The sequence below is a fragment of the Vulpes vulpes genome, chromosome X (genome assembly GCF_048418805.1).
Source record: "Vulpes vulpes isolate BD-2025 chromosome X, VulVul3, whole genome shotgun sequence".
NCBI lineage: Eukaryota > Metazoa > Chordata > Mammalia > Carnivora > Canidae > Vulpes > Vulpes vulpes.
The window spans coordinates 58,918,563-58,943,020 of NC_132796.1; the positions used below are offsets into that span (position 1 = coordinate 58,918,563).

At 37.1% G+C, this 24,458-nt stretch overlaps 1 protein-coding gene across 1 annotated transcript in view; it reads right to left on the reverse strand.

The window, feature by feature from the left end:
- Positions 1-726: 726 nt before the first annotated feature.
- Positions 727-24,458, reverse strand: part of HMGN5 (high mobility group nucleosome binding domain 5) — a 29,736-nt gene continuing 6,004 nt past the window's right edge. The window contains exons 5-6 of the mRNA XM_072745023.1: positions 23,629-23,742; positions 727-2,036 (exon numbers count right to left, since the gene is read on the reverse strand). Coding sequence (XP_072601124.1) covers positions 1,416-2,036; positions 23,629-23,742 — 735 coding nt within the window. The 3' untranslated portion in view covers positions 727-1,415. The remainder of the gene's footprint in view (positions 2,037-23,628; positions 23,743-24,458) is intronic.

The window sequence follows — 24,458 nt, forward strand, 5'->3', positions numbered from 1 at the left end:
GGTGACTTGGAGATCCTACTCTTCTGCCATATTGCCCCAACTAATAACCATGATTTTTATCTCCCACAAATAACCCCACTAATATGGTTATAATTAAATATTGACAGTAAGACGTTTTGACTAGGATGTGGAAAAATTAGAACCCACATATATTGCTAGTGAGGGTAAGTGATGATGAAGCCACATTGGAAAACAGTTTAAAAGTCCCTCAAAAAGTAACCATAACATTCCTATATAATCCAGTGGTTCTAGTCCTAGATAGATACCTAGGAGAAATGAAAACATACATGTACACACTATAAAACTTGTACATGGATATTCATAGAAATATTATTTATAATTAACAAAAATATGGAAACAGCTCAATGTTCAAGAAGGAATGTAGTATATCAATAGAATATAATATTATTCAGCCACAAAAAGAAATGAAGTAATGATACTTGCTACAAGATGGGTGAATGGGAAAACATTATGCTAAGTGAAAGAGGCCAAAGGCCACATAGTGCATGGTTCCATTTATATGAAATGTCTAGAATAGGCAAATCTATAAAGACAAACCAAATTGGTTTAAGAGGAACAGGTGAGGAGGGGGTTGGGAATGGAGAGATTGCTAATAGGTACTTTGAGTTTTATTTGGGTGAAAATGTTCTGGAAGTGTGTCCTGGTGATAGTTGCACAATATTATAAATGCACACACACATAAAATAACTACTAAATTGAAAATGGTTAAAATGGTAAATTTTATGTTAATTTTATCTCAGTGTAAAAAAGTTTAAAAATGCTTTTGCAAACATTACAACAGAAAAAAATCAGGCACTCTAATATTTCACTAACTACATTTTTAGAGATATAATAAAATACAATTATTTTTAATAGAATTTTTATTAAAATCAACCCAGTAATATTTGTGGATACACATATAATCAGAACTGCCCTTCTGAAAAAAATTATAAATCTTTTAAAAATGAATTTGTAATTTTATTTGTTCACATGCTGGTAAAAAAGTTCTATTTCAGAAAGAATTCTCTTTGAATTATAGAAAATAGTTAAACTTTTTAATAAAAGCAACATAGAAAACCATAAGAATTTTGGAAGAAACTTTTTGGAATCTCCCTATTTTGTGAAATTATCACATATGGGAGTTAAAATTCAAAGATTTAACATAAATTACACAAAAGGAAATTGACAGAGTGAAAACATATTTTTTTTGTATATTTCACTATTATGATCACAAAATGTATAAAGGTTTCATGTTAGCTACTTTGTGACTAATAATCAGTATGAAGGTGTTCTGAAATTAAACTGATGTTAAAGAAAAGCTGTGTTTATAAAATATTTGATAAAAATATTCATCTCTATTAACATTACAACATGGAGGCATATATTACCAAATTATGAAACTATATAGGGCAGCTTTAAACAGTACTCTGAGATTCTTCTTTTTCATCTTTTTTGACCTCTTCTTTTTCAGCTACTTCTTTTTCCACTTCAGCTTTCTTGTTTTCCTTTCCATTTCTTCCATCTTTCCCATCTCCGTTTCCATTTTCTTCTGCTCCATCTTCCTCTTTCTCTTTTCCACCTTTCTTATTTCCAACCTCTTCTTTATTTCCACATTTCTCCTCTTTTCCATATTTATCCACTCTTCCATCTTCATTCTCTTTTCTATCATCTCCCTGTTTTTTTTCTCCTGTGTCTTTTTCATTTTCAAATTCTTTGACATCTTCTCCTTTCCCCTTTCCATCTTCACCCTTTTTTTCATCTCCTTTCTCTTTTTTCTCTTCTTCTTTTCCATCTCCTTTTCCTTTTCCATCTTCATCCTCTTTTCTATCTCCTTTTCCTTTTATATCTTTGTTCTCTTTCTCATCTTCTCTATTCTCTTCTCTCTTTTTTTGGTCTTCTACATAACCTTCTTGATCTTTTTCATCAGAAGATGAAAAAGCTGTTGCCACTGCTTCCTTCATTTCTATTTCCTCTTCTTCAACATCTTCATTTTTTTCTTCTTTCATTTCTTCAAGTACTTTTTCAGGAGTTTGTGGCTATATGTATAGAGAAAATTTAAAAAGATTATATTTGAAATTTTGGAACTAGTTTTCTTAAGTATTTAGACACAATTATGCCTATTTTATAAAAAGAATGATACTTCATTTACAAGAAATTAACTTTCCTGTGAAAAACACCTCCTAAATATCATAACATAGGGAAAACATTCTAGGAAATAGAAGTAACTAAAATATTTCCACAGAAACATGTACAAATAAATATTTGGAATTATAAATTCAGGAAAATATATACAGAATTTTTATTACAGATATGGGAAACAATAAACACAGAAAAGTGACATATCATATCATATCAGTGATTCTCAATGAGTAAATAAAATGCATTCCTTGAGGAAATAATATTTCATTTCTATAATAGTGAGATTTAGGTTTTCTTTGAAAAAAAATTACTTGAAAAGCATTTTATCAAGTAGACTGTAGGGTGAGAGGTAAGATGGCAGTGTACAAGGAAGATCTTAGATTTTCCTTGTCCCTCAACCTAGAAAACTAACAAATAATTCTGAACACCCAAGAAATCTGCATGAGGAGTTATAAAATAAATTGCACAAATAGAAGCAGAGAAGAGGCCAAATCAAGAAAGTCAGGATGTGTGGACACATTGTTTGGGGAAGAAATAGAGGGATGGGAGGTGCTATGGAGGGATGGGAGCCATGGATATAGAGAAAGGTAAGAGAGAGTGGTGTGCATAGGGAGACACAGAAGGAGAAGACTTCCCCAAAGCCATTGGCTGGGAAAATGAGGGGGGCTGATTTTTGTGAGTTTTTGCAACCAGTGAGGATAAAAGCCTGGAGTTTTAGATGTACCCAAGGACAGAGGAGCAAAATGGAACCATTTCCCTCTTCTGTCCCTCAGCATAAACCAATCTTAGTAAATAACGCAACTCCAACACTGGATGCCTAACCTACTTACACCAGGTCCTGCACCCTGCACTCTGCTAGTACTATTTTCCTCAGGGAAATATGCCTAAGGATCATCACAGCAGGCCTCTTCCCCAGAAGACCAACACAAACCATGTCTACTGATCAGATACTTCTACAAAGCTTCATGTCTAATGGAATTAGTATCAGTTATCTTAACAAACAAACCAGAGCATATCCAGGTAAAACTCACCACACTGTGGCCAAGGTCCAAACACTGCCCACTGCAAACAAGAAGAGACTACTGACCTGGGGATAGAGCTGCCAAAACGATAGCAATAGAGTGCACGTAGCACACACAAGAGAAATTCTGGAAGTGCCAAGCCCTGGATACTATACAACTTCTTCATAAAGACATTACTGTCAGAAGAAGGAAACCTAAAGACTTTCCTAACACAGAGAAGAAGATAGAGACCTAGACAAAATACCAAAACAGAGCAATTCATTCCAAAAGAAGAAACAAGAAAAGGTCACAGCCAGGGATCTAACAGAAACAAATATAAGTAATATCCCTGATTTAGGATTTAAAGCAAAAGTCATAAGGATGCTAGCTGGGCTTGAAAAAAACATGGAAGATGTCAGGGAGACCATTACCACAGGGAAAAAGGAGCTAAAAAATATTCAGGCTGAGATGAAAAATGCAATAACTGAGATTTGAAACTAACTGGATTATTGACCACAAGGATAGATGAAGTAGATGAATAGATAAATGATACAGAAGATAGAATTGTAGAAAATAATGAAGCTGAACAAAAGAGAGAAAGAAAAATTTTGGAACATGAGAGTAGACTTAGGTAACACAGTGACTCCATTAAACAAAATAACATTCATTCATACAAATCCCAGAAGAACAAGAGAGAGAAAAGGGGGCAGGAGTTTTATTTGAAGAAATTATAGCTAAAAACTTGTCTAATCTGGGGACAGAAACAGACATACAAATCCAGGATGCACAGAGAATGCCTATCAAGATTTAAAAAAAGGAAGCCAATACCAAGACATTTTGTAAAGTTTTCAAAAGAAGATGATAAAGAAAAACAAAATCTAAAAGCAGCAAGACAGGGAGGAGTTAAGATGCCAGAAGAATAGGGGGACCCTAATTTTGTCTCATCTCTTGAATAAGGATATCAAGTCATTCTGAACTCCTGAGAAATCAGAGGTCTGAGAGTAAATACTCAAGTCTAAAAGTAGAAAAGTGACCACTGGAGGCACATATCCACTAGGGCAAGTCCATAGGAGAATCAGTTCAACAGATCCCTCACCCAGAAGACCAGCACAAACAATTTGCTCACACCAAGTTTACTGATCATAGAGTAATGCAAAGCATCAACTCTAGGGAAAATAACATCTAGCCTTCTTTGTACATTTATTTTTATTTTTTTCATTTTTTTTTATTTTTTTTCAATTCTTTTTATTCTTAAAAATTATTTTTAAATATATGTTATATCTATTTTTTATTTTGTGTTTCTTTTCATTGAAACTTATTTTATTTTATACATATATGTATATATGTTTCTTTCTTTCTTTCTTTCTTTCTTTCTTTCTTTCTTTCTTTCTTCCTTCCTTTCTTTCTATCTTGGGATCTGGTTCAATCAACAAGCAGACCAAAATACACCCAGGATCTCGTTTTTGTGTGTGTGTGTGTGTGAGTGTGTGTGTGAGTGTGTGTGTGTGTGCTTGTTGTTGTTGTTATTGTAGTTGTTTTTTTATTTTTCTCTCTTTTCCTTTCTGGTCAAAATGATGAGATGGAGAAATTCACTGACACCCCCCCCCCCCACCAAAAAGAATAAGAGAAAATACTCATAGCTAGTAATTACAGATATAAATAATATTTCAATACAGATAGATATAAGTAAGATGTCTGAAGTAGAATTTAAAACAACAATTATAATAGCTGGGCTTGAAAAAAGCATAGAAGACACGAGAGATTCCTTATCATAGAGATAAAAGGACTGAAATCTAGTCAGGTTGAAGTTAAAAATGCTATAACCAGCATGCATTAAATTTTATGCCTCCAAGCAGAGGCCATAAAAAGAGGGATGAATGAGGCAGAAGAGTGATTCAGTGATATAGAAGATAAAATCATGGAAAATAAGGAAGCTAAAAAGAAGAGGGAAAGAAAACTGTTAGATCACTAAGGTAGACAGGAAAATCAGTGATACCACAAAGGAAAAATATCCATATTACAGGAACCCCAGAAGAAGAAGAATGGGGAAAAAGGAGCAGAAAGTTTATTTGAACAAATTATAGCTAAGAACAACCCTAATCTGCAGAAGGAAACAGGCATTCATGTTCAAGAGGCAGAGAACTTCCCTCAAAATTAACAAAAACAGGTCAACTCCATGATATATCATAGTGTAACTTGAAAAATACAAAGATAAAGAGAAAATTCTGAATGAAGCTCAAGATGATAAGTCTTTAACTACAAGGGTAGACATAGGGCTAGCAGCAGACCTGTCCACAGAGATCTGACAGGCCAGAAATACTGACATGATATATTCAACATGCTAAATGGGAAAAATATGCAACCAAGAATATTCTATCAAGCAAAGCTATCATTCAGAATAGAAGGAGAGGTAATGATTTTCCAAAACAAATAAAAACTAAAGGAATTCATGAACACTAAAGTAGCCCTGCAAGAAATATTACATGGCACCTTTTGAGCAGAAAGAGACCAAAAGGAACAAATACTAGGAAGGAACAGAGACAATCTATAGAAGCATATACTTTACAGCTAATAAAATGGCATTAAATTCATATCTTTCAATAATTACTCTGAATATAAATGGACTAAACTCTCCAATCAAAAGGCATAGGGTATCAGGTGGATTAAAAAACAAGACCCATTGACACTGCTTACAAGAAACTTATTATAAACTATAAGACTCCTCCAAATTGAAAGTGAGCAGGTGGAGAACCACTGATCATGATAATGGTTATTAAAAGAAAGCTAGGGTAGCCATACTTACATTAAACAAATGAGATTTTAAACCAAAGACTGTAAGAAGAGATCAGGACACTATATCCTAAAAAGGAGCCTACCCAACAAGAAGATTGGACAATTGTAAATATTTATGCCCTTAACATGGGAGCAGCCGAATATATTAAAAAATAATAGCAAACTTAAAGAAACTCATGGATAAAAACACAATAATAGTAGGAGACTTTAACACCCCACTCAAACCAATGGACTGATCATCTAAGCAGAGACCAACAAGGAAACAAGGGCTTTAAATGACATACTGGATCAGATGGACTTATCCAATATATTCAGAGTGTTTCATCCTAGAGCAGCAGAATTCAATTCCTTTTTGAGAGCACATGGGACATTCTCCAGAATAGACCACATACTGTGTCACAAATCAAGACTCAAACAGTACAAAAAGTTTGAGATCATACCATGCATATTTTCATATCACAATGTATGAAACTCAAGGTCAACCACAAGAAAAAATTTGGTGGATTCCAGGGAAGGGACAACTGGATGATGGGCATTAAGGAGGGAACTTGATGTAATGAGCACTGGGTATTATATGCAACTGATTAATCACTAAATTCTACCCTGAAACTAATAAAAGAAATTTGGAAGGACCACAGATACATGGAGGTTAAAGAACATCCTAATAAAAATAAACATGTCAACCAAGGAATTAAAAAGAATTTAAAAATACATAGAATTAAATAAAAAGAAAAACACAACAGTTCAAAACCTTCAGGATGCAGCCAAGGCAGTCCTAAAAAGGAAGTATATAGAAATTCACTGCTTCCTCAAGTAGTAAGAAAAGTCACAAGTATACAACCTAACCTTACACCTAAAGTATTTGGAAAAAGAACAGCAAATGAAGCCTAGATCCAGCAGGAGAAGGAAAATAATAAAGATCAGAACAGAAATCAGTGATACAGAAATTAAAAAAAAACAAGAGTAGAATGGATCAACAAAACTAGGAGCTGGTTCTTAGAAAGAATTAACAAGATTGATAAACCCCAACTAAATGTATCAAAAAGAAGAAAATGGAGCCAAATAAAACCATGATTGAAATAAAAGAGATCACAATCAATACCACAAAAATACAATTATAAGAGAATATTATAAGCAATTATATGCCAACAAATCAGACAATATGGAAGAAATGAATAACTTCCTAGAAACACAGAAACTACCAAAGTGAATGAAGAAGAAATAGAAAAATCTGAACAGACCCATAACCAGCAAAGAAACTGAATCAGTATGCAAAAATCTTCCAATAAAGTCTAGAGCTGAATGGTTTCCCAGTGGAATTCTGTCAAACATTTAAAGAAGAATCAATACCTATTCTTGTAAAACTTTTCAAAAAAATTAAAATGGAAGTAATATTTCCTAACTTATTCCATGAGGCCAGCATTACATTGATCCCAAAACCAGATGAAGGCTCCACCAAAAAGAAGAATTACAGACCAATATCCCTGATGAACATAGATGAAAAATTCTCAACAAGATACTAGGTAATTCGATTCAACAGTACAAAAAATAATTATTCACCACAACCAAGTGGGATATCTTCCTGGCCTGCAGGGATGGTTCAATATCTGCAAATTAATCAACATAATACACTACATTAATAAAAGAAAGTATAAAAATCATATGATTCTCTCTAAAGATGCTGGAAAAGCATTGACAAAATACAACATAATTTCTTGATTAAAAAAATATAACCCTCAACAAAGTAAAGATAGAGGGAATATACATCAACATTATAAAGATATATACAAAAGACCCATAGCTAAAATCATCCTCATTAGTGAAAAACTGAGAGCTTTTCCCCTAAGGTAAGAATCACAAAATCGATGTCCATCCTCACCATTACTGATAAACATATTGCAAGAAATCCTAACCTCAGCAATCAGACAACAAAAAGAAATAAAAGGCATCCAAATCAGCAAAGATGTCAAATGTTCACTCTTTCAGACCACATGATACTCTATGTTGAATACTTGAAAAACTCCACCAAAAATTGCTAGAAATGATACAAAAATTGAGCAGAGTCACAGATGTACAGTCAATGCCTACAAGTCACTTGTGTTTCTATACAACAAAAATAAAGCAAAAAGAGAAATCAAAAAGTCAATCCCATTTACAATTGCACCCAAAACCATAAGATACCTAGTAATAAACCTAACCAAGGAGGTAAAAAACCTGTACTCTGAAAACTATAGAATACTTATGAAAGAAATTAGGGAAGACACAAAGAAATGGAAAATATTCCATGCTCATGGATTGGAAGACCAAATATTAAAATGTCTATACTACAAAAAGCATACTATACATTTAATGCAATTTCTGTCAAAATAACACTAGCATTTTTCTCAGAGCTGGAATTCTTAAATTTGTATGGAAGAAGTAAAGAACGTGAATAGCCAAAGGAATGTTGAAAATGAAAACCAAAGGTGTATGTATCACAACTCTGGACTTCAAGTTATATTACAAAGCTATAGTCATCAAGAAATTATGATATTGGCACAAAAACAGACACAAAGATCAAGGAACAGAATAGAAAACACAGAAATGGACCCACAACTCTATGGTTAACTAAACTTCAACAAAGGAGGAAAGAATATCCCATGGAAAAATGAAAGTGTCTCCTCAACAAATAGTGTTGGGAAAACTTGCAATTGCACCACTAGGCATTTCTCCAAGGGATACAAAAATAGTGATGTGAAAGCACACATTCACCCCAATGTTTATAGTAGGAATGTCCACCATAGCTAAAATATGGAAGGAGCCCAGATGTCCACTGACTGATAAATGAATAAAGAGAAGTGATTTTCTATATATTTTATATATATAAAGAAGTGATTTCATATATATAAAATATATAATATATTATTAAATTAAATATATTATATTTAATATATATATTTATATATATATATATATAAAGTTGTAAGGTTAGGTTGTATACTAGCTTTTTATAACTAAAAAGGAGAAATAATGGAATATTCCAATATATATAATGGAATGTATATAATGGAATATTATATATATATATATATATATATATATATATGAATATTCCTCAGCCATCAAAAAGAATGAAATCTTGCCATTTGCAACTGTGTGGATGGAACTAGAAGGAACTATGCTAAGTGAAATAGATCAGTCAGAGAAAGCCAAATACCATAAGATTTCACTCATATGTGGAGTTTAAGAAACAAAACTGATGAACACAGGGGAAGGGAGGGAGCAATAAAATAAGATAAAAACATAGAGGGAGGCAAAAGATGATAGATTCTTGACTATAGGGAACAAACTGAGGGTTGCTGTAGGGGTGGTGGGTAGGGGGATGGGGTAACTGGGTGATGTATATTAAGGAGGGCACATGATGGAATGAGTACTGGGCATTATATGCAACTGATGAATCACTAAATTCTACCTCTGAAAGTAATAATACACTATATGTTAACTAACTTGAATTTATATAAAAAATAATGAAATAAAAGCAGCAATACAAAAGAAGCCCCTAACTTACAAGGGAAGACCAATAAACCTAGCAGCAGATCTCTCCATGAAATCTTGCCAAGCCAGAAGGGCATAGTATGATACATTCAACATGCTGAATGGGACAAATTTACATCCAAGAATATTTTATACAACAAGGCTAACATTCAAAATATAAGGAGATAAAAAGAGTTTCTCTTAAAAAACAAAACTAAAGGAGTTGGTGACCAGCCATTCAAGAATATTAGGGGACACTTTTAGTGTTAAGGAAAGATCAAAAGGGACAAGGACTAGAAAGGAGGAGGGAAAATCTCTCCAGAAACAACAAGAAAACCAGTAATAAAATGGCACTAAATTCATAACTATAAATAATTACTCTCAATATCAAAAGACATAGGGTGTCAGAGTAGATAAAAAAAAAAAACCCTGAAGACCCATCTATATGTTGCCTAACTCTTTATGAGAACTAAAGACACCTGCAGATTGAAAGTGAGAGGATAAGGTGCCTGGCTAGCTCAGTGGGTACAGCATGAGAGACTCTGAAATTGAGAGGATGGATTTGTCATGCAAATGGCCATCTAGAGAAATCTGGAGGGGATCCCTGGGTGGCTCAGCAGTTTAGTGCCTGCCTTCCACCCAAGGCATGATCCTGGAGTTCTGGGATCGAGAGTCCCGCATTGTGCTCCCTGCATGGGGCCTGCTTTTCCCTCTGCCTCTCTCTCTCTCTCTCTCTCTCTCTGTCTGTGAGTGTGTGTGTGTCTCCCATGAATAAATAAATAAAATCTTTAAAAAAGGAGAAAGCTGGAATAGCCATACTTATAATAGACAAATTAGATTTTATTTTATTTATTTTATTTCTTTATTCATGAGAGACAGAGACAGAGAGAGAGAGGCAGAGACATAGGCAGAGGGAGAAGCAGGGTCCATGCAGGGAGCCTGAGGTGGGACTGGATCCTGGGTCTCCAGGATCACACCCTGGGCCGAAGGTGGCGCTAAACTGCTGAGCCACCCAGGCTGCCCCAATAAACTAGATTTTAAACCACAGACTATAATAAGAGATGAAGAAGGGCACTATATCATAATAAGGAGTACATCCAAAAGGAAGACCTTACAATCATAAATGTTTATGAACCCAACATGAGGGCACCCAAATATATAAAATTTAATAAACATAAAAGAACTCATTGATAATAATGCAATAATAGTATGGGACTTTAACATCCCATTTACATCAATGGAAAGATCATATAAGCAGTAAATCAACAAGGAAACAATGACTCTGAATGAGACACTGAACCCAATGGACTTAACAGATATATTCAGAATATTTCATCCTAAAGCAACAGAATACACATTCTTTTCACATGCACATGGGACATTCTCATCAACAGATCACATACCAGGTTCAAAAAGTATAAAATAATATAGATCATACCATGTATATTTTCTTTCTTTTTTTTCCATGTATATTTTCTGATCACAGCGCTCTGAAACTTGAAGTCAACTACAAGAAAAAAAAAATGGAAAGACCACAAATACATGGAAGTTAAAGAAAAGTCTGCTAAATAATGAACGAGTCAACCAGGCTATCAAGAGGAAATTTAAAAATATATGGAAACAAGTTAAAATGAAAATATTATGGTCCAAAACCTTTGTGATAGAGCACAAGCAGTCCGAAGAGGGAAATATATAGCAATATAGGCCTACCTCGCTAAGCAAGAAAAATCTCAAATATGTAACCTAACATAACACTCAAAAGAATTAGAAAAATGATAGAAAGCAAAGCCTGAATCCCAGAAAATAAGATAATTAATAAATTATGCCAGAAATAAATGATATAGAAAAGTGAACAATAACAACAACAAAACAGTAGAACAGATCAATGAAACCAGGAGTTGATTCTTTGAAAAATTAGTAATATTGATAAACTCCTAGCCAGACTTATCAAAAAGGAAAGGGAAAGGACACAAATTTAAAAACCACAAACAAGAGAGGAGAAATAACAATCAATACTACATAAAATAGAATTTTAAGAGAATATTAAGAAAAATTATATGCCACAAAATCAATTGGGGAAAAAAAAGATAAATTACTAGAAACATACAAACTACCAAAACTGAAACAAGAAGAAATAAAAAATTAGAACAGACCCATAGCCTTCAAAGAAATTGGATCAGTAATTAAAATATCCCAACAAACAGAATTCCAAGGGCAAGATGGCTTCCAAGACGAATTTTACCAAACATTTGAAGAAGAGTTAAATACCTATTTTTCTCGAACTATTTAAAAAAATAGAAATGGAAGGAAAACTTTTAAATTCATCTATGTGGCCTGCATTGCACTGATATCAAAGCTACATAAAGATTCCACTAAAAAAAAAGAACTGCAGTCCAATATCCCTGATGAACATGGAGGCAAAAATTCTCAAAAAAATGCTAGCAAGCCCAATCTAACAGTACATTCACAAAATCATTCTCCATGATCAAGTGGGATTTATTCCTAGGTTGGAAGGATGATTCAATATTTGCAAATAAATCAATGTGATATACCACATTAATAAAAGAAAAATAAGATCCATATGATCCTCCCAGTAGATGCAAAAAAATTAATAAAGTATAGCACCCATTTTGTTAAAAAACCTCAAGAAAAGTATCTCAATGTCACACACATGATATATGAAAAATCTACAGTTAATATTTTCAATGGGGAAAAACAGAGTTTTTCCTCGATAGTCAGGAACAAGATGGGGATGTCCACTCTCACCACTGCTATTTTACCATAGTACTGGAAGCCTGAGCCCCAGCAATGAGGTAACACAAAGAAATAAATGCATCCTAATCAGCAAAGAAGTAGTCAAACTTTCACTATTTGCAGAAGAAATGATACAATATAGAGAAAACCCAAAATACTCCACCGATAAACTTCTAGACTAATAAAGGAATTCAGTAAAGTTGCAGGATATAAAATCAATGTACAGAAATCTATTGTGTTTCTGTACACCAATAATGAAGGAGCAGAAAAGGAAATCAAGGAATCAATCCTATTTACAATTGCACCAGAAACCATAAAATATCTAGGAATCAATCTAACCAAAATGGTAAAAGATCTGTGCTCTGAAAACTATGAAACACTAATGAAAGAAAGTGAAGATGGTACAAAGAAATGAAAACAAAATATTCCACGCTCAAGGATTGAAAGAACAAATATTGTTAAAATGTCTATACCATACAAAGCAAACTACACATTTAATTCAATCTCTATCAATATATCAACAGCATTTTTCAAAGAGCTAGAACAAACAATCCTAAATATTGTATGGAACAACAAAAGAAGCGGAAAAGCCAAAGCAACCTTGAAAAAGAAAAGTGAAGCTGGAAGCATCACAATTATAGACTTCAAATTATATTTAAAAAAAGCTGTAGTGATCAAGACAGTATAGTATTGAAAAAAAGACAGTATAGTATTGGCACAAAAACAGACACACAGATCAGTGGAACAGAATAGAGAACCCAAAATTGGACCCACAACTATAAACCAAATAATCCTCAACAAGACAGGAGAGAATATCCAATGGAAAAGTCTCTTCAACAAATGGTACTGGGAAAATTCAACAGCCACATGCAGAAAAATGAAACTGGACAACTTTCTTACATCATATGCAAAAATAAACTAAAAATGAATTAAAAACCTAAATATGAGACAGGAAACCATCAGAATCCTAAAGGAGAACGCAGGCTATAATTTCTTTGACATTGGCCAAAGAAACTTCTTACTAGATATGTCTCTCAAAGCAAGGAAATAAAAGCAAAATGAACTATTGGGACTTCATCAAGATAAAAAAAGCTTCTGTACAGCATAGGAAACAATCAACAAAACTAAAAGGTAATCTTCAGAATGGGAGAAGATATTTGTAAATGACATATGTGATAAAGGGTTAGTATCCAATATATATGAAAAAATTATGAAACTCAACCCCTGAGGAAAAAAAATCCAGTTAAGAAATGGGCAGAAGACATGAAAAGCACTTTTTTAAAGAACACATGCCAATGGCTAAAGACACATGAAAATTTGCTTGACATCACTCAGTCATCATGGAAATACAAATCATAACCAAAATGAGATATCACCTCATCCCTGTCAGAATGGCTAAAATTAACAAACAGAAATCAACAGCTGTTGGCATGGATGTGGGGAAAGGGAAACCCTCTTACACTGGTGGTGGGAAGGCAAACAGGTATAGCCACTGTGAAAAACTTTATGGAGTTTCCTCAAAAAGTTAAAGATAGAGCTACTCTATTGACCCAGCAATTTCACTACTAGGTATTTACCAAGAGGATACAAAATACAAAAATACAGATTCAAAGGGATACGTACACCTGATGTTTATAGCAGTATTATCAGTAATATCCAAACTATGGAGAGAGCCCAATGTTCATGGACTGATGAATGGATAAAGATTATATATATATATTAAGATTGTATATATATAATTATATTATAATTAATTATATAATAATATAATTTCTATATATATAGAAAGCAAAACCTGATTTTATATATATATATAATCAGTATAGATTCCATAGAATCTACTACTCAGCCATCAAGAGGAATGATATCTTGCCATTTTCAATGATGTGGATGGAGCTACAGAGTCTATGTCAAATGAAATAAGTCAGTGAGAAAAAGACCAGTATCACATGATTTTACTCATATGTGGAATTTAAAAAACAGAAGACATAAACAAATGGGAGGAAAAGAATGAGAAGCAAACCAGAAAACAGACTCAAATATACAGAACAAACTGATGGTTGCCTGAGGGGAGGTAAGTGAGGGATCAGTTAAATGTGTGATGGATATTAAGGAGGGCAAATGTGATGGACACTCACTGTTGTATGCAAGCGATGAACCACTATATTCCACACCTGAAATACTATGATACTGTATTGTGTTAATTGGAATTTAAATTTAAAAAATGAAAAGTATTTTACCTTATAACACAGGGTCACTTCCAAAAAAATTTTTCCCTAAATGCACAGCTTTGATTTGTAAATTAGTTATTATATCCCATTTTAATTGTTTTACTGCAATACCTAAGAATAAGAAATGCATTAAAAATGCAAATAGAGGGCAGCCCAGGTGGCTCAGCAGTTTGGAGTTGCCTTCAGCCCAGGGCGTGATCCTGGATATCCGGGATCGAGTCCCACGTCAGGCGCCCTGCATGGGATCTGCTTCTTCCTCTGCCTGTGTCTCTGCCACCCACCCCGACCGTGTGTCTCTCATGAGTAAATAAATAAAATCTTTAAAAATGCAAATAGAGGAGATCTCTGGGTGGCTCAGTGGTTTAGCACCTGCCTTCAGCCCAGGGTGTGATCCTAGAGTCCCGGGAAGAGTCCTGGGATTGAGTCCCATATCGGGCTCCCTACATGGAGCCTGCTTCTACCTCTGCCTGTGTCTCTGCCTCTTTCTCTCTCTCTCTGTGTGTGTGTGTGTCTCATGAATACATAAATAAAATCTTTTTAAAAATACAAATAAAGACCTATAAGAAACATTTCTATAATGATTTGTTCCAATAGTTCATTTTTGCTTTTGTTTCTCTTGCCTTCATGGATGTAACTTGCAAGAAGTTACTGTGGCTGAGTTTAAAGAGGGAGATGCCTGTGTTCTCCTCTAGGATTTTTTTTAAATTAATTTTTATTGGTGTTCAATTTACCAACATACAGAAAAACACCCAGTGCCCATCCCGTCAAGTGTCCACCTCAGTGCCCGTCACCCATTCCCCTCCAACACCCGCCCTCCTCCCCTTCCACCACCCCTAGGTCGTTTCCCCGAGTTAGGAGTCTTTATGTTCTGTCTCCCTTCCTGATATTTCCCAACATTTCTTTTCCCTTCCCTTATATTCCCTTTCACTATTATTCATATTCCCCAAATGAATGAGAACATACACTGTTTGTCCTTCTCCGATTGACTTATTTCACTCAGCATAATACCCCCCAGTTCCATCCACATTGAAGCAAATGGTGGGTATTTGTCATTTCTAATGGTTGAGTAATATTCCATTGTATACATAAACCACATCTTCTTTATCCATTCATCTTTCGATGGACACCGAGGCTCCTTCCACAGTTTGGCTATTGTGGCCATTGCTGATAGAAACATCGGGGTGCAGGTGTCCCGACGTTTCATTGCATCTGAATCTTTGGGGTAAATCCCCAACAGTGCAATTGCTGGGTCGTACGGCAGGTCTATTTTTAACTCTTTGAGGAACCTCCACACAGTTTTCCAGAGTGGCTGCACCAGTTCACATTCCCACCAACAGTGGAAGAGGGTTCGCTTTTCTCCGCATCCTCTCCAACATTTGTGGTTTCCTGCCTTGTTAATTTTCCCCATTCTCACTGGTGTGAGGTGGTATCTCATTGTGGTTTTGATTTGTATTTCCCTGATGGCAAGTGATGCAGAGCATTTTCTCATGTGCATGTTGGCCATGTCCATGTCTTCCTCTGTGAGATTTCTCTTCATGTCTTTTGCCCATTTCATGATTGGATTGTTTGTTTCTTTGGTGTTGAGTTTAATAAGTTCTTTATAGATTTTGGAAACTAGCCCTTTATCTGATATGTCATTTGCAAATATCTTCTCCCATTCTGTAGTTTGTCTTTTAGTTTTGTTGACTGTATCCTTTGCTGTGCAAAAGCTTCTTATCTTGATGAAGTCCCAATAGTTCATTTTTGCTTTTGTTTCTTTTGCCTTTGTGGATGTATCTTGCAAGAAGTTACTGTGGCCGAGTTCAAAGAGGGTGTTGCCTGTGTTCTCTTCTATGATTTTGATGGACTCTTGTCTCACATTTAGATCTCTCATCCATTTTGAGTTTATCTTTGTGTATGGCGAAAGAGAGTGGTCCAGTTTCATTCTTCTGCATGTGGATGTCCAATTTTCCCAGCACCATTTATTGAAGAGACTGTCTTTCTTCCAGTGGATAGTCTTTCCCCCTTTATCAAATATTAGATGGCCATACATTTCAGGGTCCACTTCTGGGTTCTCTATTCTGTTCCATTGATCTATGTGTCTGTTTTTGTGCCAGTACCACACGGTCTTGATGACCTCAGCTTTGTAGTACAACCTGAAATCTGGCATTGTGATGCCCCCAGCTATGGTTTTCTTTTTTAAAATTCCCCTGGCTATTCGGGGTCTTTTCTGATTCCACACAAATCTTAAAATAATTTGTTCTAAGTCTCTGAAGAAAGTCCATGGTATTTTGATAGGGATTGCATTAAACGTGTAAATTGCCCTGGGTAACATTGACATTTTTACAATATTAATTCTGCCAATCCATGAGCATGGAATATTTTTCCATCTCTTTGTGTCTTCCTCAATTTCTTTCAGAAGTGTTCTATAGTTTTTAGGGTATAGATCTTTTACCTCTTTGGTTAGGTTTATTCCTAGGTATCTTATGCTTTTGGGTGCAATTGTCAATGGGATTGACTCCTTAATTTCTCTTTCTTCAGTCTCATTGTTGGTGTATAGAAATGCCATTGATTTCTGGGCATTGATTTTGTATCCTGCCACGCTACCAAATTGCTGTATGAGTTCTAGCAATCTTGGGGTGGAGGCTTTTGGGTTTTCTATGTAGAGTATCATGTCATCGGCGAAGAGGGAGAGTTTGACTTCTTCTTTGCCAATTTGAATGCCTTTAATGTCTTTTTGTTGTCTGCTGAGGCGAGGACTTCCAGAACTATGTTGAACAGCAGTGGTGAGAGTGGACATCCCTGTCTTGTTCCTGATCTTAGGGGAAAGGCTCCCAGTGCTTCCCCATTGAGAATGATATTTGCTGTGGGCTTTTCGTAAATGGCTTTTAAGATGTCGAGGAAAGTTCCCTCTATCCCAACACTCTGAAGGGTTTTGATCACGAATGGATGCTGTATTTTGTCAAATGCTTTCTCTGCATCTAATGAGAGGATCATATGCTTCTTGGTTTTTCTCTTGCTGATATGATGAATCACATTGATGGTTTTACGAGTGTTGAACCAGCCTTGTGTCCCGGGGATAAATCCTACTTGGTCATGGTGAATAATTTTCTTAATGTGTTGTTGGATCCTATTGGCTAGTATCTTGTTGAGAATTTTTGCATCCATGTTCATCAGGGATATTGGTCTGTAACTCTCCTTTTTGGTGGGGTCTGTGTCCGGTTTCGGAATTAAGGTGATGCTGGCCTCATAGAACGAATTTGGAAGTACTCCATCTCTTCCTATCTTTCCAAACAGCTTTAGTAGAATAGGTATGATTTCTTCTTTAAACGTTTGATAGAATTCCCCTGGGAAGCCATCTGGCCCTGGACTCTTGTGACTTGGGAGGTTTTTGATGACTGATTCAATTTCCTCCCTGGTTATTGGCCTGTTCAGGTTTTCTATTTCTTCCTGCTCCAGTTTTGGTAGTTTGTGGCTTTCCAGGAATGCGTCCATTTCTTCTAGATTGCGTAATATATTGGCATATAGCTGTTCATAATATGTTTTTAAAATAGTTTGTATTTCCTTGGTGTTGGTAGTGATCTCTCCTTTGTCATTCATGATTTTATAAATTTGAGTCTTCTCTCTCTTCTTTTTAATAAGGTTGGCTAATGGTTTATCTATCTTATTAATTCTTTCAAAGAACCAACTCCTGGTTCTGTTGATCTGTTCCACAGTTCTTCTGGTCTCGATATCATTGAGTTCTGCTCGAATTTTAATTAACTGTCTTCTTCTGCTGGGGGTGGGGTCTATTTGTTGCTGTTTCTCTAGTTCCTTTATGTGTAAGGTGAGCTTTTGAATTTGAGATCTTTCCAGTTTTTGAATGGATGCTTGTATTGCGATGTATTTCCCCCTCAGGTCTGCTTTTGCCGCATCCCAAAGATTTTGAACGGTTGTATCTTCATTCTCATTAGTTTCCATGAATCTTTTTAATTCTTCCTTAATTTCCTGGTTGACCCTTTCATCTTTTAGCAGGATGGTCCTTAACCTCCATGTGTTTGTGGTCCTTCCAAACTTCTTGTTGTGATTTAGTTCTAATTTCAAGGCATTATGGTCTGAGAATATACAGGGGACTATCCCGATCTTTTGGTATCGGTTCAGACCCGATTTGTGACCCAGTATGTGGTCTATTCTGGAGAAAGTTCCATGTGCACTTGAGAAGAATGTGTATTCAGTTGAGTTTGGGTGTAAAGTTCTGTAGATATCTGTGATATCCATCTGGTCCAGTGTATCATTTAAAGCTCTCGTTTCTTTGGATATGTTGTGCTTAGAAGACCTATCTAGTATAAAGAGAGCTAGATTGAAGTCACCAAGTATAAGTATATTATTATCAAAGTATTTCTTCAGTTTGGTTATTAATTGGTTTAAATATTTGGCAGCTCCCACATTCGGGGAATATATATTGAGGATAGTTAAGTCCTCTTGTTGGATAGATCCTTTGAGCATGAGATAGTGTCCCTCTTCATCTCTCACTATCGTCTTCGGGGTAAATTTTAATTTATCTGATATAAGGATGGCAACCCCTGCTTTCTTTTGAGGACCACTTGAATGGTAAATGGTTCTCCAACCTTTTATTTTCAGGTTGTAGGTGTCCTTCTGTCTAAAATGAGTCTCTTGTAGACAGCAAATAGATGGGTCCTGCTTTTTTATCCAGTCTGAAACCCTGCGCCTTTTGATGGGGTCATTAAGCCCGTTCACGTTCAGAGTTACTATTGATAGATATGAGTTTAGTGTCATCATATCTATTCAGTCCTTGTTTTTGTGGATTATTCCACTGAACTTCTTCTTAAAGGGGAATCTTAAGAGTCCCCCTTAAAATTTCTTGCAGAGCTGGTTTGGAGGTCACATACTCTTTCAGTTCCTGCCTGTCTTGGAAGCTCTTTATCTCTCCTTCCATTTTGAATGAAAGCCTTGCTGGATAACGTATTCTTGGTTGCATGTTCTTTTCATTTAGGACCCTGAATATTTCCTGCCAGCCCTTTCTGGCCTGCCAGGTCTCTGTGGAGAGGTCTGCTGTTACCCTAATATTCCTCCCCATAAAAGTCAGGGACTTTTTTTCTCTTGCTGCTTTAAGGATCTTCTCCTTATCTTTGGAATTTGCAAGCTTCACTATTAAATGTCGAGGTGTTGAACGGTTTTTGTTGATTTTAGGGGGGGATCTCTCTATTTCCTAGATCTGAATGCCTGTTTCCCTTCCCAGATTAGGAAAGTTTTCAGCTAGGATTTGTTCCAATACATCTTCTGGCCCTCTGGCCCTTTCGGCGCCCTCGGGAACCCCAATTAAACGTAGGTTTTTCTTCCTCAGGCTGTCATTTATTTCTCTTAATCTAGTCTCATGATCTTTTAATTGCTTGTCTCTTTTTTCCTCAGTTTCCCTCTTTGCCATCAACTTGTCTTCTATGTCACTCACTCGTTCTTCCACCTCGTTAACCCTCGTCGTTAGGACTTCTAGCTTGGATTGCATATCATTTAATTGATTTTTAATTTCTGCCTATTGGATCTAAATTCTGCAGTCATGAAGTCTCTTGAGTCCTTTATGGTTTTTCTAGAGCCACCAGTAGCTGTAAAATAGTGCTTCTGAATTGGCTTTCTGACATTGAATTGTAATCCATATTTTGTAACTCTGTGGGAGAGAGGGCTGTTTCTGATTCTTTTTTTTTGAGGTGAGGTTTTCCTTCTAGTCATTTTGCTCAGTGCAGAGTGGCCAAAAACAAGTTGTATTGGGAAAAGGAGAAAAAGAGAGAGAAGGAAAGAAAAGAGAAAAAGAAAAAAGAGAAAGAAGACCAAAAGGGGGGGGGGGGAAGAGAAGAAAAAGAAAGAAAAAGAAAGAAAGGAGAAAAAAGAAAAAAAGGGGGGGTGGGGTGGGGGAAGCAATCAGAAATCAAGAAGAAAGAAAGAAAAAAAAGCACAAAACAAAACAAAAACAAAAAAAAAACCAAAAAAACAAAAAAATAAAACAAAAAAAAAAAAAACACGGGGGAGTATCTTCCGATTCTGTATACTTGAAGTCCCTTGACTTCCCTTGGAACTGGTTCGTGTCGCTGGTCTTCTGGGGGAGGGGCCTGCTGTGCTGATTCTCAGGCGTTAGCACTTGGGGGAGCTGCTCTGCCCCTGCCTGGTGCAGGGCTCAGTGGGGGTTGTTCACCCCGTGAGGCCCCGGGAGGAAGCCACAGTGGCGGGGTGGCAGCTCTGGGACCCTGGAGTCAGCTCCCGCAGTAACTCCGGGGCTCTCCGTCTGCAGGGCCTGGGGGCTCCCGGGTGGGGCCGCTGATCTGCTCAGCTCCAGGCAGGAGCGTCCTCGCTGTCCTGGGCCCTCCCAGCCTCTGCCTGTCTGGGGAGAGGCTGGATCCTGGGCTGTGTCCTGGCGCCCTGTGCTCCGGGGCCTGCACTGTTGGATTCTCGCTCCCGTCCCGCAGCCCCCTCCACGGAGCCGCCGCCCGAGCCCCTCCGAGCTGTTCCCGGAGCCGCGCCGCCCCCTCCGCGGACCTTCTTCCTCCGCCCGAGCCGCCGCCGCCGAGCTGTTCCCAGAGCCCCGCAGCCCCGTCCGCGGAGCCGCCGCCCGAGCCCCTCCGAGCTGCTCCGGGTCCCGCGGTGGGCGCTGCAGCCCTTAGGGAGCTCGGCGCATCTCCAGGCGCGCAGTTCCCCTGTTACTGTCCCAGGGGGCCCGAGGGCATCCCCGCCTTTCTGGGGATCCTGCTCCAATTCCCCGGGAGGCCTTTCCGCGGGGAAGGATGGTGCAGCTCCTGCTCCTCCGGGACGGGGCTCTCCTGTCCTGGGGACACTCGCCCCGGCCTCAGCCCAGCTCCTCGCGGGGCCCCTCCCCCTTGGAGGCCTTTTGTTTCTTTATTTCTTTTTCCCGTCTTCCTACCTTGATAGAAGCGCGAACTCTTCTCACTGTAGCGTTCCAGCTGGTCTCTCTTTAAATCTCAGGCCGAATTCGTAGATTTTCAGAATGATTGGATGGTTTTCTAGGTAATTTGTTGAGGACAGGTGACTTGGAGACCCTGCTCTTCCGCCATCTTGCCCCTCCCCCTCTCCTCTAGGATTTTGATGGAATCTTGTCTCACATTTAGATCTTTCATCCATTTTGAGTTTATCTTTGTGTATGGTGAAAGAGAGTGGTCCAGTTTCATTCTTCTGCATGTGGATGTCCAATTTTCCCAGCACCATTTATTGAAGAGACTGTCTTTCTTCCAGTGGATAATCTTTCCTCCTTTATCGAATATTAGTTGACCATAAAGTTCAGGGTCCACTTCTGGATTCTCTATTCTGTTCCATTGTTCTATGTGTCTGTTTTTGTGCCAGTACCACACTGTCTTGATGACCACAGCTTTGTAGTACAACCTGAAATCTGGCATTGTGATGCCCACAGATATGGTTTTCTTTTTTATAATTCCCTTGGCTATTCGGGGTCTTTTCTGATTCCACACAAATCTTAAAATAATTTGTTCTAACTCTCTGAAGAAAGTCCATGGTATTTTGATAAAGATTGCATTAAACGTGTAAATTGCCCTGGATAACATTGACATTTTCACAATATTAATTCTTCCAATCCATAAGCATGGAATATTTTTCCATCTCTTTGTGTTTTCCTCAATTTCTTTCAGAAGTGTTCTGTAGTTTTTAGGGTATAGATCCTTTACCTCTTTGGTTAGATTTATTCCTAGGTATCTTATGCTTTTGGGTGCAATTATAAATGGGATTGATGCCTTAATTTCTTTCTTCAGTCTCATTGTTAGTGTATCAAATGCCACTGACTTCTGGGCATTGATTTTAAATCCTGCCACACTACCAAATTGCTGTATGAGTTCCAGCAAGATAAGAAGCCTTTGCACAGCAAAAGAAACAGTCAACAAAACTAAAAGACAACCTACAGAATGGGAGAAGATATTTGCAAATAACGTATCAGATAAAGGGCTAGTTTCCAAGATCTATAAAGAACTGATTAAACTCAACAGCAAAGAAACAAACAATCCAATCATGAAATGGGCAAAAGACATGAACAGAAATCTCACAGAGAAAGACATAGACATAGCCAACAAGCATAAGAGAAAATGCTCCGCATCACTGGCCATCAGGGAAATATAAATCAAAACCACATTGAGATACCACCTCACACCAGTGAGAATGGGGACAATTAACAAGGAAGGAAATAACAAATATTGGAGAGGATGTGGAGAGAGGGGATCCCTCTTGCACTGTTGGTGGGAATGTGAACTGGTACAGCACTCTGGAAAAGTGTGTGAAGGTTCCTCAAAGAGTTAAAAATAGATTTGCCTTATGACCCAGCAATTGCACTGCTGGGGATTTACCCCAAAGATACAGAGGCAGTGAAACGCTGGGACACCTGCACGCCGATGTTTATAGCAGCAATGTCCACAATAGCCCAACTGTGGAAGGAGCCTCGGTGTACATCGAAAGATGAATGTATAAAGATGTGGTATATGTATACAATGGAATATTACTCAGCCATTAGAAATGACAAATACCCATCATTTGCTTCAACGTGGTTGGAACTGGAGGGTATTATGCTGAGTGAAATAAATCAATTGGAGAAGGACAAACATTATATGGTCTCATTCATTTTGGGAATATAAAGGGTAGTGAAAGGGAATAAAGGGGAAAGGAGAAAAAATGAGTGGGAAATATCAGAAAGGGAGACAGAACATGAGAGACTCCTAACTCTGGGAAACGAACTAGGGGTGGTATAAAGGGAGGTGGGCAGGGGGGTGGGGGTGACTGGGTGACGGGCACTGATGATATTTGGAGATAGGACCTATTTGAGATGATTAGGTCATGAATGTAGAACTCTCATGGATGAGATTAGTACCCTTAGGAAAGAGCTCCAGATTTCTCTCATCCCTTCCATCATGTCAGGACACAGCAAGAAGGGTGCTGTGTATAAACCCGAAAGCAGATCCCTACCAGACACCAAAAAGTGCTGGCATTTTGATCTTGGATTTCCCAGCCTCCAGAACTGTCAGAAATAAATTTCTGTTGTTTGTAAGTCACCTAGCTTGTTGTATTTGTTATAGCAGCAGGAATGGACTCAGATACTATCGAACCACTACTCATTTAATGTTTCTCAACTTTTAAAGTATAAGGGAAAATAGGATTTCTTTCAGTAACACCCATCATTAAACTTTCAAATGGACAAATCTGTTAATATTATAAAATACCTCCATAATTTTGGTTTCCCCATTTTTAGCATCACATTCTCCTTCAATAACTTCTTGTTTGTTTTCAGCTGTATCTGTGTTTTTTTCCATCATATCATTTTTTGTCTTCATTTTCTGTCCAGCAACATAGAATAATAAAAACAAATATACAACTACAAGTTAACTGATTTGTTAATTAAATGTCCCAAGTTATTTTACAAGCTGCTGTAATGATTTACAAAAAGCTTTAAAATATCCATACAAACTTAATATCAACAAAAATATCACTTGATTCCCTTGGTTTCATTATAAACCTAAAGCACAGAATTAAAAATGAATAATGTTCTGGGAAACCTGGGTGGCTCAGTTGATTAAGCAAATTAAGCAAGGGATTCTTGGTTTTGCCTCATGTCATGATCTCAAGGTCCTGAGATGGAGCCTCACATCGGGCTCTGCACTCAGCAGAGAGTCTGCATGTTCCTCTCTTTCCCCCTTTGCTCCTCCCTTTCTGCTTCTCCTCTGCTCTGCTCATGCTCTCTCTCTCTCTCTCTCTCTCAGATAAATAAACTTTTTTAAAAAAATAAGTAATGTGGGCAGCCTGGTGGCTCAGTAGTTTAGTGCTGCCTTCAGCCCAGGGCGTGATCCTGGAGACCTGGGATCGAGTCCCACATCGGGCTCCCTGCATGGAGCCTGCTTCTCCCTCTGCCTATGTCTCTGCCTCTCTCTCTCCCCTCTCTGTTTCTCATGAATAAATAAATAAAATCTAAAAAAATGAATAATGTTCTTCTGATATAAATCAAATAAATTTAATTTTAGATGAGAAGCAACAAGTTACAATACTGACCAGTGGC